A 15,416-nucleotide genomic window follows, 5' to 3' on the forward strand; every position below is an offset into this window, starting at 1 on the left:
AAATAAAGGTAATCTTATGCAGAGTATAAGTGTTGAAGTGTTGAACTTCCTCTTTTCCACCTCTTAATAATATATTTCTTAATTAAATTTCAAATTAAGTTGTTATAGTGGTAAAATTTTTAAATTCTCTAATATCTCTATCTAAAAGTAAATTTCATAATTAAATTTCAAATGGAATTATTACAGTGGTAAATCGTTAAATTCTCAAATATCTCTATCTAAAAACCGCGCATTTGCGCGAGATCTATACTAGTTATAACTAAGTTAATTAACCTGTTGCAATGCACGGACTTTCAACCTAGTATTAGTTAGTATATATAGAGGATAATACTTCATATTAAACAAAAAGTGTAATGCCCTTATTATCTATAGGAAGGTGTTGCTTTTGACCTCGCAATCTTTTTCCCACTTGTTCTCCATCTTGCATCGCAATGAGACGTTACAAGCTTGTGACGAAAAGTGTCAAAAATAAGAATTTTTGTGATTATCGCAAGTTATTGACATACCATATAATCTTTGTTTCCTAGAAGTGACGACTACAAATCTCTAACTTGATGTGAAATATGTTTAGGTTGAGGAGTTGAAAATTACACGCCCAATGTCTTGCTTTAATACAGCAAGTCAGGAGAGAGAGGGGTAAACAAGGGCGGTCGACTGCTCCACCTAATATTATTGTAAGTGTTTTCTTTGTTCAACCCCCCCAATTTCTTAGCATCATCGTTTATTTGTCATCCTCCACTTTATACCAATTCAATTAATTGAATGCTCGTTCAAGTATGATTCATCATTCACCATAACTCTGGATTATCACTTGATTTCATTTTTGATAATCTTGATTTAGTGTCGATTCCAAGAGTTTACTGCTTTTTATTTATATGCTATGGAGTATTGGTCTGGATGTGCTTGTGCTTTTGCTTTTGTTATGGGATTACATATTAGATAAGTAGAGAAATGGACGACTTTCAAGGAGTGGAGTCGTATGAATACCCTTTCTCTCTTGTAAATACGGAGTCAAAAACAAATGATAAGATTGATTTAGGAGTTGCTGTTTCATGCCTCCCAATTACTTACTTTTCTTGGCCCCAATTGAGAGATTCACAGAGTAATTAATATTTGGGTCTACTTTGTACAATTTGCGCCGCCTCATTTCAAAACAAACCCCCAACTATTCAACTTCAACTCTCTCTTCATCTCTTTCACCTACCCTCTCTCTAATCATCTCTAACAAACTTCTTTTCGTTCTTGATTCTAGTTGGTCTTTTAATGGTGTATATATCTTACGGAATATGTTTACTCTGATATGCAATTTTATCTCTTTGGTAACCCCTATTTCTTTCTAATTCCAATATGCAGGTTTTATTGTATATCTGCATTCCATTAAGCCCCTATTTCACTTGAATTCCTGGTTGCCTCTGTGTTTGAAAAAATAAAATGCAAATAGTTGGATTAAGACATATGTACGGGATGGTAACTGAAGCCATACGTGATTATATGGGACTCTCGCCAACCGCATTTATAGTAATTGTGGGCGTAATGATATTAACTTACAAGATTGTCTGCGGAATGTTTGTGGCGGCTGATGATTACAAGGCAGTGAGAGACATGAATGCTGTATACGAGGCGGATATGACGCGGGAGCCGGTGCAATTAGGTAACGTAACAGAGGAGGAACTCAAAGCGTATGACGGATCCAACCCACAGAAGCCGTTGCTGATGGCAATCAAGGGACAAATCTATGACGTGTCACGAGGCAGAATGTTCTATGGTCCTGGTGGACCTTACGCCATGTTTGCCGGACATGATGCCACCAGAGCGCTCGCCCTCATGTCGTTTGACCCACAAGACCTCACAGGGAACACCGAAGGACTTAGCGAATCTGAGCTAGATGTCCTTGAGGATTGGGAGCTCAAGTTCAATGAGAAATATCCCAAGGTTGGCTTTCTTGTCCCCAAAGCTGCTATTGTTGACGATGATCATCTTGAAACAAAAAAAGCTGTGTAGTACTTTCCTTCCTCCCACTTGTAGTTTACCCAAGTTTTTCCGCCATCACTAATTTGATTCCTAGTCTCATTTTGTGACTCTAGTTGAAGCATTGGGACAATATTGTTGTATTTGAATTATGTTATCTACAAAACCCGGCTATTATTTCTCAGCTCAAGTATTGAAGCTATGATGTTTTGAAGGTCAACATAGCATGACGATAATTTTGAGGCAGTATTGGCTACATTAAGTTACCCCTCCATTGAAATTCAAAACCGAAACTGTTATCATCATTAGACCTGTTAGCATAACAAAAGTACTCCCTGCATCTTTTTCTTTTCGTTTTGGTAGAATTTGCTGTACCGTTTATGAATACAAAATAGATTTTGAGTATATTTATGACCATCTATAGGAAATGATCTAAATAGTACGAGTAGTTAGTTTTGAACTCGAGGGAATCCTAGTTATAATAACTGAAGGGGTACAATGTCTATGGTAATCAAACATTGCATGGAAAACAAATGGACGAGAACCATTGTTGCCTCGCTTACTTGTACCTCACTACCTCTTCACTCTCTCGCAAGCTTTTCTGATTTTGATGAATAACTTTGACACCAAGGTTATTTACTTTTGGCGGCAATTGTTATGTCGTTGAGAGCTTACTTATTCGAGTTGGTGATTATTGAACCAACAACAATCCAGGTCAAAGCGATTATTCTCAGTGTCATTCAAAATACGATGACGGAACACGATATGAAATCGGACTTACGTGGTCGGTTGATCAAGCACGTAGTGTTGGACTGTCGGTTGAGTAGTGAACAAAGTCAACTTCGGATGTGTCATAAGAAGGAGTCTCGAGGTCTCTATTTATAGCAAAAGGAATCAAAGAACCTTGGTGAAACACGCAACAGCTTACCTACGCCTCTTTAGCTTATGCGCCACTTCTTAGAGGCGCAACTAGGGCTGCGTTCTTTCCTTTAATTTTGAGTGTCCTTTAAATCGAAAACGCATAATTATGAGAAACAGACTAAAGTTTATCTTTTGAGATAGAATTTAAGAATACTTCTCAAACTCTAAGGGGTCATTTGGTCAAATATGGGAACTTTCAATCACTAGGAAGTGTCATATCACAAGATTTTGGAACTCATGTGAACTAAATTTTTTTTTTGTTTACATGTTAGACATTGTAATTCATGTTGACACTCCCACTTACCTTGGGGACCTATTTAAGCAATCTTCTCGATTACAGAGGAATTGAATTCATTGGAAATTCCAACTCATGTGAACTGGGGGAACCAAACAACCTACCCAGTTTGCAATTCACATAAATTAGAGTTCCTGTGTTATTTATAGGCTAATCAAACAACCCCTAAGACCTGAAATAATATCTTGACGGTTTCTGACCCGAAGTTGGAATTGAATTCAATTACTGTCAAAACGACTGTATCATTACATAGATGGTGACACAAAGGTTGACCAGAATTTTCGATGACGTTTTATTAACTGACTTCCAAAATTTTATCAAACTAGGACATATGTTAACACATGTGGTCTGATCACCATCAAGTGGCTTGCAGGAGGCGCAAACTAAGGTGTCTACACTAGGTATTAATAGTATGATCATGAGATAATAAAGAGGATGAATGTTCGGGTAACATATAAGAGGTGGCCCATCTTTTTTGTTCACCATTGTTAAGAATATACTACTCGAGTGAGAAGAAAGAATTTAGGGGTCGTTTGGTTCAATAAGTTGGAATGAAATGGAATGAAGTTTGATAATATGGTGGTATGGGGTTCTAAATCCAAACTTGCAAAATCTTGTTTGGTTCATCATAAGTTATAGAAGGGTGGGAATGGAGTTTGAATCCAGGGAGAAAAGGTGGGTATGGGATTCCAAGGGGTTGGGGTGGAGTTAGAATCCATTGGGTATCTAACTCCATTCCAAATCACCACAACCAAACAATGGAATGGACTAAATCCATTCCATTCCATTCCATTCCATTCCAATATACCCAACCAAACACCCCTTAAAGTTTCAGATCTCGTTTTACTCTATCTCCCGCTCGATGATCTCATATTCATATAACTTAAAACTCGTCTAAGGCTCTGTTTGGCAAAACTACCTGAAAAAGTAGCTGAAACTTGAAAAGGTAGCTGAAAACTGAAAAGCTAACTGAAACCTGAGAAGCTAACTGATAAGGTAGTTGGAAATTAGGAACTGATAAGGTAACTGATTATATAAAATTGCGTTTGGCAAACTAGCTGAAAAGGTAGCTGATTTTGGTAAAATGACATAAAAGGATATGAAAATTATTTAATATTATAGAATAAAGGGGTACAAAATGGAAAATAAGTCATTTTCAGGTACCCGATTTCTCAAATGCTACCTTAGCATTTTATTTCAGGTACCTTATTTGACCAAATAAGCTACTTGTCAAACATTTGCAAACAAAATAAGGTAACTGAAATTTTGGTCAAATAAGCAACTTTGATCAAATAAATTACCTGAAGTGTCGTGCCAAACAGAGCCTAACTATGAACATCAATGATGTACCTTTCAAACCTTAATTCGCATAATAGTACTCCGTATTTCTTTCTAGTCTTAAAAGAATCGCTTTCATAACAAAATAAAAATAAAATAAAAAAGAAGCAAGAATATTGTGAGATCATATACGAAGATCTGTGAATAACTTTACAATATGTTCATATCAATTTGTCTCCCTATGAGTCAAATCAAAATCAGAGCATGTGTCGATTTAGTTAAGAATTTGTGATACATTTTAGATTTTTTTTTTTTTTTTTAAAGATGACAATTCGTTATTATTTACACAGCCAAAACACAGCGGCATACGAAAATTAATTTCTGAGGTTTGAGCATGCAATCCGCACTCAAAGGGAGGACCATGCTTGGTCGGTAGATTTAGTGCCACCCAAAAAAAGAAAGGTCATAACCCCAGCTATGCACAATCCATGACAATCTTCTGACTATTCAATGGCTAAGAGTCAAACATATGCACCTGATTTCAAAAGATTTCATTCAAATCCCTCAATTAGTAGTAGACTTGTCAAACGGATTAGGCGAGTCGGGTATACAGATCGGGTCATACGAGTTACGGGTCGGGTTAGGGTTAGAATACGGATCAAAAAATAATTTGTAACGCCTTTTTTAATTGAAAAAATATTTTTGTTAAAAATGTAAAACATATTTAAAATCAATATTTAATCATATTCAATGTTACATCAATTATATTGAGTCATAAAAATAATTTTTTTTAATAATTTTTTTATTATTAAATATTATAGAAGTTATATAAAACTGATTTTTTAATTGTATTTGTATTTTTAAGTAATAAAAAAATAATTTTTTTAACTAGTCTTTCAAATATAATAAATAAAGATTAATATTAATATTTTAATAAAATTCTTAATTTACCTTGACCCAACGAGTTGACCCGTTCGGATCGGGTCTCGACCTTAAAATAACGGGTTATTTCGGGTTCGGATTAAACGAGTCGCCGAATCCAAATTTTGGGACTTGACCCTGAACAAATGGACCGGGTCGAAATTTGACAGATCTAATTAGAAGCTTTACAAGAAAATACCTAGAATAGTAAATGTAGTAATATAATCACCAAGTACAAGACTTGCATTCTAAGGCCTCGTTTGGTTCATCTAAGAATTTAATTGACACCGAAATATCCAATTTATGTGAATTATTTTCCTGTATACGAATTCACATGAATTCGGAAAAGTTTTTTTTTTTTTTTATATATATGGAAAGGAAACTAGGTTGATCGAAAGATCAACCTATATCATCCTTACGGATGAGAACGGTAAAAGGAAATCTCGGAGATCCAAAATACCATGTAAACCAAATATGGGGAAGAAGAACATGAAGGGCCAGAGCAAAGTGACTCTCAAAAGAGAAAGTCTAAAACACAACCCACATGAAAAATTTCTGAAAACAATGAGAGTTGAGAGCACAAAAACATAGATCTAAAGATCTAAACAAAACATTACAAGAACAATAAAAATAAGCCCAAAGACTGCACCTCAAAAAAAGCAAAAGATAAAAAACTTCAAAGGTTAGAATGGAATAGATTCCACAACCATTAAAAAGTATGTAAGAAAGGAAGCATAAATTTCAAATCTTCATTTCTTAACATCATTAAACTGGAAGGGAGGTGGCTGTGTGGTGTGCTTGTCGGAATTGTTGGATTTCCTTTGTTTGCTCACATAATTATGCTGCCAACCCCAGAAACTCAACCCTTTATTCTTAATAATCTTGGCTCAAAATTCTAAATTTCATGTTTCTATTCCAATTCTTAAATTAAATCTACATTCTTAAGATATATGACTAAAAGAAGTCTTATAGGCTAAAATAGAGAGTAATTAAAGTCAAATCTTATAGTAGGTAAAACTCAAGAAAATAGACATGAAGAAATTCAATAAAAGGATAACCTAGCGGATCGATCAATAGGAGGTGATGAGAGAGAAAGTTAGAGAGAGAATATTCCCTCTAAATTAGGTTGCTTTTTGATCAAGCAATGGCTAGATCCAAAAAAACCCCAAAAAATCATCACAAAAATACGCTGAATTCGTCTAAAAAAAAACCAAAAACACGATCCAAATGGATTAAAATCCATTAATAAGGGGAAATCTCACCAACGTCAACTTCAATTCTCCTCTCAGGAGTTTGAATCCGACTTGGAGGAGATTTTGGAGGAAGAAGAAATTCCAGTCGATGATGTTGTTGAAAAAACTGTTGAAGATGATAAGCTTGTTCAAATTACGCACGCAGATGTCGCTGGTGAGGTCAATTTCTGGTCTACTTCTGTTTATTGTTTTGTTCTTGGAGCAAACCCTCCGAGCTCTGTTCTTACGGGGTTTGCGAAGAGGGTTTGGCAGGGACAGGGGATGGATAAGATTTCGTTCTTACCTAACGGCATATTCCTTGTTCGCTTTAAAACTAAGGCTCAACAACAGTTTGTATTGAACAATGGTCACTTGATGTTCGATAACAAACCGGTAATTGTTAATGAATGGAAACCAGAGACGGAATTAATTAAGCATGATGTTAAGAAAATTCCGATTTGGATGAAATTGTTTGGATTGGATGTTAAGTACTGGGGGCTTGAAAGTCTTAAGAAGTTGTCTGGGATTGTTGAAAAGTACATTAAGTGTGATGATTCCACGCTCCATAAGAACTTCTTAGGGTTTGCCCGTATTATGGTGGAAGTGGAAATTGGACAGAAATTCCCTGAGTCTATCAAATTTTTGGATGAAAGTGGTAAGACTCAAACCCTAAGGGTGGGTTACGACTGGTTGCCTCTCAGTTGTACCGCCTGTAAAGGGATGGGTCACCTTGCTGAGCAGTGTAGGAAGGGACATGAGAAGCAGGTGGTGAAACGAGTATGGAAGCCTAAGAATCAGCAACAGAAATCTAAGCATGTGGCTGTTCAGAAACCACAGATTTAGGCTAAGCCTACTCAGAAGGAACCAGTGCTGCAGGTAGTTCATCCTGTCTCTGCATCTGAGACTATGCTGACTCCTGTTCTGGTACAGAAAACACCCCTGGTTGAAAGTTCATTCCGTAGGCGTATCATAACCAAACTTATGAGGACTGATACAGGAAATAGGAGGACCTTCTCTTATAATGGGCTCTCTGTGATGGAGTCATTGTCACAGTCCTTAAACAAGTCTAGGTTGGGGATAGCAGAAAGTCTGAGGCATGAGAAAGGGGAGTCTAGTAAGACTGCTTCTGAATATGGATAAGATTGGAATGTGGAACATCAGAGGCATGAATCTCCCTACTAAGCAACATGAAATAAAGAGATTCTTGCTTCACAATAAAGTAGGACTGTTTGGCTTATTAGAAACAAAAATAAAAACCAAAAATTGGAATAAAGTCAGAATAAATTTGTGTGCAGACTGGGCTATTTGCACAAATACTAGTCTGTATAAGGGAGGGAGGATATGGCTTATTTGGGATCCAAGCTCTTTTGATGTGGACATTTGTGATGTTACAGTTCAGTGTATTCATGCTAAAATTCATGATAAAAGTAGGAAGAAAGTTTTCTGGATGACCATGGTTTATGGTTTGAATCATGCTCATGAGAGAACAATGTTATGGGATAGCCTGAGGAGCTATCATAATATGATCTCTGGTCCTTGGCTGGTTGGTGGTGATTTTAATGCAGTCATGGCCAGAGATGAGAGAATAGGTGGAGCTCCCATTTCTAATGCTGAGATTCAACCTATGTTACAGGCTATTCAGGCTTGTAATCTTGCTGATTTGAGTGCCAGGGGTTCCTTTTTCACTTGGTCTAATAAGCATGAGAGTGATACAAGAGTTTACAGTAGAATAGACATGGTGTTTTGTAATGCTGATTGGAATGATTTATTCCATGATGGGTATGTTCATTTTCTCCCAGAGGGCACATTTGATCACTGCCCATGTTTGATTCATTTGGAGGTAGAGCAACAAAGGAGAGGGAATTACTTCAAGTATTTTAATATGTGGTCTTTGGCACCTGGGTATTCTGATATTGTCAGGACTGGATGGCAAAAGGACTGTCAGGGGACACCTATGTTTAAGGTGGTCACTAAATTGAAAGGTTTGAAAAAAGGATTGAAGGAACTCAATAAAGAGCATTTTGATAACATTGATAATCTTACTCAAGTTGCTGAAATAGCTTTGAGTAACTTTCAGAAGCTATTAAGAGATGATCCTTTTAATGACCAGCTGTGTCATAATGAGAAGGAATGTGCCAAGGAAGTGAATGAGTTAAAGAAGGCAAGATTGCTATTTCTTAGCCAGAAGGCCAAGTGTGACTGGATGAAACTTGGTGATGAGAATACTTCGTATTTTCATGCTGCCATAAGAAGAAGAAGGTCGAAAAATAGGGTTTTTCAGATAAGGGATATGGACAATAAGCTATGTTCTGATCCTTTGTCTATCCAGGAAGCTTTTACCAAGTATTATCAAAAGCTTTTGGGTTCCTCAAAAGCTGTACATCCTGTCAATAAAAAATTGGTGCAAAAAGGAGCTTGTTTGAATGAGAGGCACTGTGCTATTTTAAATGCTCCAGTGACTGCTGAGGAGGTAAAGAATGCTATGTATGCCATTCCAGGGACTAAGGCTCCTGGCCCTGATGGATACAGTAGCCAGTTCTTTAAAGATAACTGGGATGTTGTGGGAATGGATGTGATTGCTGCTGTGCAGGATGCCTACCATTCTGGGAATCTTCTGAAACAAAGTAATAACACGATCATTACTCTCATTCCCAAAATTGAGATGCCTGAAACAGTGATGCAGTTTAGGCCAATTGCCTGCTGCAATACGGTTTACAAATGTCTTTCTAAGGTGATTTGTGGAAGATTAAATCAAGTGCTCCCAGATATTATTAATCCCTCCCAAAGTGCTTTCTTGAAAGGTAGGGATATCGTTGGTAACATTCTTATTTGCCAAGATCTGGTGAAGTTGCAAAAAGCATATGATTCAGTTGAATGGACCTTCATGAATGATATGATGCTTGCTACTGGGTTCCCTGTACCTTTCTGTCAGCTCATTATGCAGTGCATCTCTTCCCCTTCTTACTCTCTGTCTCTGAATGGGGACATATTTGGCCTTTTTAAGGGCAAACGAGGGCTTAGGCAAGGAGACCCATTGTCTCCCCTATTGTTCACTCTGTGCCTGGAATATCTGAGTAGAGTTTTGAAGGTTGTGCAGCATCATCCTGACTTTAAGTATCATTCCCTGTGCAAGAGGATTCAATTATCACATTTATGTTTTACTGATGATCTCATGTTGTTTTGTCATGGAAATAGAGCTTCTATTGCCTTGCTCATGAAAGCTTTTTCTTACTTTTCCAAAGCTACTGGACTCTCTATGAATAGAGGTAAATCTAACTTCTATTGTAATGGGGTAGATGGCAGCTTGATTAAAGATATTGAGGATCTCACTGGAATGCAGCATGGCTCTGTCCCATTCAAATATTTGGGAGTTAATGTGTCTTCTAAAAGACTGTCAGTTTTGGATTGCCATTACCTAACTGAGAAAATTGTTGCCAGAATAAGGAGTTTGGGGTCTAAGAAACTATCTTATGCTGGCAGATTGGTGCTCATTCAATCTGTATTGAGCACTCTTCATAGTTACTGGGCCAGGATATTTATCCTCCCATCAAAAACCATTATTGGTAAGATTGAATCCATCTGCAGAACTTACCTTTGGCATGGGATTGATCAGAAAGAGAGTCCTGCATTGGTGTCTTGGTCTCAAGTCTGCAAGCCTCTGAAACATGGTGGATTGGGATTGAGGGACCTGCATAGTTGGAATATTGCTGCCATAGGCAAATATGTGTGGTGAGTGGCAATGAAGACTGACCATCTCTGGGTCAAATGGGTCCATTCTGTGTATATAAAAGAGACTGGATGGCATGATTATGAACCTGGTGCTGGGAGTAGTTGGGCTTGGAGGAAGATTTGCCAAGTCAAGAATATATATAAAACTTATTTATCTGGTTCTTCTCAGGTAGAGCAGTACACTATTAAGCAAGGTTATCAATGGCTTAAACCTGATGGTGATAAGGTCAGATGGTATCCTTGGATGCTAAATAGTTGGATCATTCCTAGGCATACCTTCTTGTGTTGGCTGGTGGCTCAAAATCGACAGCTTACTCAGGATAGACTGAGTAGAATGGGGATCATTCAACACAACTGTTGCTTCTTATGTGGGATTGAGGAGGAATCACATGAGCATCTTTTCTTTGATTGCATTTACAGTAAAATGTGTCTGCAGCTAGTGAAGGACTAGTGCCTATGCGCTTTGCCTGATGCTGATTGTATCAACTGGTGGATAGAATGGAGACACAATTCTGCTTGCAGGAAGAAGATAGTAGCAGTCATTATGGCAAGCCTGATGTCTCAGATTTGGCATTGTCGTAATCTAAGCAGAGTGGATGGACTGATTTGGCGACCAAATGTTTTATGTAGTAAGGTCAAGCATGATGTTGTAATGAGGCTAGGACAGTGTGACATTAAGTCTAGAAATAGTAGAGTACTTGGCTGGGTTACTTACTTAACTACAGCATAGAACATTAGTGAGAATGGTTTAGATGATTAATGTTGTATGGTGTATGAGACTCTTTTCATTTTAATGAGAATCTTACATTTCCCAAAAAAAAAAAAAAATTCAATAAAAGAGATGAAGAAAGAATGGGAATTTATGGGTTTTTTTTTTTTGCTTTTTGAGAGAAATTTATCTCTCTAAGAATTTAGAGGGAGAGAAACTTATCTAATTCGGAAAAGTCGTTTGGTTGCGCATGCGGGAGTTGAATTTTACAGGAGTTGTGAACTATCTAGGGGGGTTATTCAATTCCACCATTATGTAGGCATTCAAAACTCTTTGGAAAATTAAATACCTACATTTTGCCAAAAAAATTGACAACCAAACATCCTCTCCTTTTTACAATTCACGGAATTTTTATTTTCCCATGAATTGAAAGGGCGACCAAACATGCAGTAGAGATCACATGTCCCACTTTTATGTCCTATTTTCTTAAAATCTTGACACATCACATTTGAAATAATAAAAATGATAATATTATATTTCAAAGTACTAATGTGTCATTAGGAGAGGTAATGGACAAACGAGGCCTAAATCAATCTATTACCATTAAATAAAGTTGATGCAAATCAAAGGTTGTCCCCACAAAATATTTAAAAAAGTAGACAAAATAGATCTTGGAGATCCTCCGACAAATCTGTTTCGTCAAGTGTCCAAATCTGTTGATATCTTGAACGTAATTTTCCAAATCCTTTGCTAATTGGGATTTGGATTTGAATTCCCTACCTAAATATAAACCAAACCCATCAACTCTTACTTCTCATATTCCCAATTTCTTATTTGAAATTCCCTCTCTTCTTTTAATAAACTTTCTCAAATCCCATATCAATGGATACCCAATTTCATGTTCTAGCTGTTGATGACAGTATAATTGACAGAAAACTAATCCAAAAACTCCTTCAGACTTCATCTTTTCAAGGTATTTTCACTTTCATGTCATTTATTTTTGTACAAATTTTACACTAAGAAACCATTCAAAGTTAAATCATATGTAAGACCTGTCTTACTTTATAATTTGTGTTGATCTGACGTTGTTGTGTGTGTATATTTGCAGTTACAGCAGTTGATTCACCAAATAAGGCACTAGAATATCTTGGGAATGAATTGGGAATTGAGGTGAATATGATAATAACAGATTATTCAATGCCAGGAATGACAGGGTATGAACTTTTGAAGAAGATAAAGGAATCAGAAAGATTCAAAGATATTCCAGTTGTGATTATGTCATCTGAGAATATTCCTTCTAGGATTAGTATGTGTTTACAAGATGGTGCTCATGATTTCTTTCTAAAACCTGTCCAATTGTCTGATGTTGATAAGCTTATGCCTCATTTGTTGAGGACCAAACTCAACAATTTATGCAATTTCCAACATCAAACTTTGTTGGATTGGCACTCTCTTTGTCAAGGTTGCACATAGAAGAAAGTTGTATAGTTTCCGAGTTCAGGCAGATGGAACTGAAATGACAAGACCTATATGGCTCCCATCTACGCAGTCTCGGCTTTGATTAGTCGCATTATGACAACAAGTTTTTCAGTTGAATCGCGAATAGCCTGCGGATCCACTGTCCACAAAGATAGTCTAAATTAGATTGATTAAGAGGAATTTTGTCGATCATCCTCTTGATTGTAGCACATATTAGAATAATGGGATGGGGTGGGATAAACATGTTGTAATAAGGAGGATACAGATATGGTCTCCAACAATTATTTTCAAAGATAAATTAATCTCTACTTGTTTGGTCTCCAACGATTTTGTACACTTTCTTTCGTTGGGAGATCTTTCGAATATGTAACTTGTACTCCGTAGCTTGTAATTGTAATTAAGAAAAATATATTTGTGATATTATTTAGTTTGTATTAATCCACCCCTTTTTTCTGGTACAATAGATGGGCGAACCCCAAAGTAGATCTAGCCAGGTATTATATGGGGAATCCGGAATAGCCATCCCAAATACGTCTTCATAGAGATTAGAGAATAGTATGAGTTCTCAAGGTGGAGCTTCCAAATCGACTACGGAGTTCATATGTTGATGAAATTTGGAGTCCTTCATGATGGGAAATGTGACCTGTGTGTGTGGCGGGGCTGATGAAACAAGGGAGCTTCTTTTCTTTGCCTGTCCTTTCAGTTATAGATGTCTCCAGTTGCTGCTAGGGAGCTGGCTTGACATGAATATACCATCTCAGGATACAATTGAATGGTGCAGAAAACTGAGAATCAGATCTTTGATGCACAAGCATATGATTATAGATTTATAGCAGCAATTCTGGCGTTATTGTACCACATCTGGTGGAGTCGTAATAAGTGCAGGGTGGATATGATAGTTAGTCAACCTCAGGTAGTTGTTGCCCTGGTTCAGCAGTACATTAGAAATGCAGGAAGTAGGAAGCTTTGGACTACTAAACATCGTGTGAATGAGGCGTGGAGTGCAAGGATAGGCATCAATCTTTATACTTCAGTTTAATCTTACATGTATGGGTAATATGTCTGTATGTTACTCTATTTGAATATGGTGTCGTAAAATAGTGGTGATGTACTTCAACGTTAATTTTTTAATATATGAATTAACATTTCACCGAAAAAAAATTTGTAGATGAACTTTAAGATGTGTGGACTGAGATCAAAGGAGAGCCCTATATAAGGCAGCTTCCTCATCAGAATTACTCAGTTTATATTGAGTGAAAACCTGAGATTTATCTCTATTATTCTAAACTTATGCATTGTTTAGTTGAAATCTTTTAGTAATCTATGCTTTGTTTGATTGCTGAGTTTTTTTTTTTTTTTTTTTTTTTGACAGCAGTAAAGAAAATGTTCTTACAAAGTACCTACCCGACTCTCGGAGTCGGATTTATTACTACATTATTAGGAAAAGTAAATAAATTACAGATGGGGTTGACAACCAATAAAGGCTTCTTAGCGGGACGATCAGAGCTGGCCAATTGAGCGAACAATTCTTTTCTCTTCTTTAACAACTGAGCCTCAGAGGAGTACCAAGACACACTTACGCCACGAGGACGTAGAAATTTATGGGAGAGAGATCTACTTTTTGAGAAAGTAGATAAATTGTGTCTTGGAGTTTCCTCCCCTTTACTTTGATTCTTCTTGGACGTGGTGATTCTCCGTCTCTCGTGCACATGATGAGTAGAGGGGTACTTGCAAAATAGAGGAGTAAAAGGGGCGCCTGATGGCTTCTCAACTGAGAGAGTCTTACACTTCCTAGGAGAAGCAGCAAAGACGAAAGGCTGATGGTCATTAGAATCATCCTGAGCTTGGGGAACATGAGTACCGGGAGGAGGGAAATTGTCACAAACTGAAGATGCGCAAGACGTCACAGCCTCAGTAGTGGACGAGCTCAAACTTACGCTAGGACTATCAGGTTCAACCTTGATAACATCGGAGGGGGTAATGTCTTCCTTCTTTGCCCCCATCATCTTAGAATTTCCCTTTTTAGAACCTCTCCTCTTTTTCTTCTTCCTCTTCTTCTTCTGGTAACATTGTTCCTTTATAGAGTCTATCTCCTTAGCAGTCTCACCCTTAAGGATTCGAATTGTTAAAGTTGACAAATCACATTTTCGGTAAAAACTCACCGTTTTCCCTTCCAGCAACTTTTGATAAGAATTTGCTGGGATCCTTAAGGTAGAACTACCACCTCCCTTTTTGGAGAACTGAAGAACTGACTTATTAGCACATATACTTTGAACCTCCGTCTCTTCCATATTCACACTCTCAGTATCCCTTATACTCACATCACTTTGCTCTTCCATCACCTCCGTAGCCACGCTTTCACCACTATCATTTATACCCACACCAGACGCCGAAACATGAACAGACTTCTTGTTCTTCTCCACGCAATCTTCATTAGCCACCTCCAGCATTCTTTTTCCATTTTCCTTTATGAGAAGGTGACCTTTTACCACCTCTAATTCCCTTAACACATCCTTATTACTTGGTTCTACTATTAAGGCCTGAACCAGATCCAATTCAGCTTTCGAAAACCTTTTCAACTTCATAGAAGCAACCGCCCAACGAAAAAGTGCCTTAACATTACGAGGGAATGTATTCAAAATCATGGAGCATAAACCCGAGGCAGCTCTGTATTCCTCAAGTTTCAGGGCACAAGCAGCCATATTAGACATAAGAGAAACTGCAAGGTCAGATATCGATTGAATATCTTCACCTCCAATTTCTCCCAAGCTCAGACTAAGTAATTTACAAGCTTCATCGTAACACTCCGCGGCACTATCAAAATCATTTTGCCTAAAAAGACCGTTCCCCTTATCTTTAAGCTCCTTCACCTCAGCTAAAATTA

General features: G+C 37.3%; 2 protein-coding genes across 2 annotated transcripts; both read left to right on the top strand.

Annotated features, from left to right (window-relative positions):
* Positions 1-496: 496 nt before the first annotated feature.
* Positions 497-2,158, top strand: LOC141605635 (putative steroid-binding protein 3). Its single transcript, XM_074424496.1, has 2 exons — positions 497-674; positions 1,354-2,158. Exon 2 carries the CDS (start codon positions 1,432-1,434, stop codon positions 1,999-2,001), a length of 570 nt encoding a protein of 189 aa, XP_074280597.1. The 5' UTR covers positions 497-674; positions 1,354-1,431; the 3' UTR covers positions 2,002-2,158.
* Positions 2,159-11,824: 9,666 nt separating this feature from the next.
* Positions 11,825-12,970, top strand: LOC141605636 (two-component response regulator ARR9-like). Its single transcript, XM_074424497.1, has 2 exons — positions 11,825-12,026; positions 12,162-12,970. The coding sequence occupies exons 1-2, from the start codon at positions 11,936-11,938 to the stop codon at positions 12,524-12,526; spliced, it is 456 nt and encodes a 151-aa protein (XP_074280598.1). The 5' UTR covers positions 11,825-11,935; the 3' UTR covers positions 12,527-12,970.
* Positions 12,971-15,416: the final 2,446 nt, after the last annotated feature.

The sequence above is a fragment of the Silene latifolia genome, chromosome 10 (assembly GCF_048544455.1).
Source record: "Silene latifolia isolate original U9 population chromosome 10, ASM4854445v1, whole genome shotgun sequence".
Classification (NCBI taxonomy): domain Eukaryota; kingdom Viridiplantae; phylum Streptophyta; class Magnoliopsida; order Caryophyllales; family Caryophyllaceae; genus Silene; species Silene latifolia.

Coding starts and splice junctions, on each gene's coding strand:
- LOC141605636 (XM_074424497.1), top strand. CDS start 11,936: ATGGATACCCAATTTCATGTTCTAGCTGTTGATGACAGTATAATTGAC. Junction 12,027..12,161: donor TCAGACTTCATCTTTTCAAG/GTATTTTCACTT, acceptor GTATATTTGCAG/TTACAGCAGTTGATTCACCA.
- LOC141605635 (XM_074424496.1), top strand. CDS start 1,432: ATGCAAATAGTTGGATTAAGACATATGTACGGGATGGTAACTGAAGCC.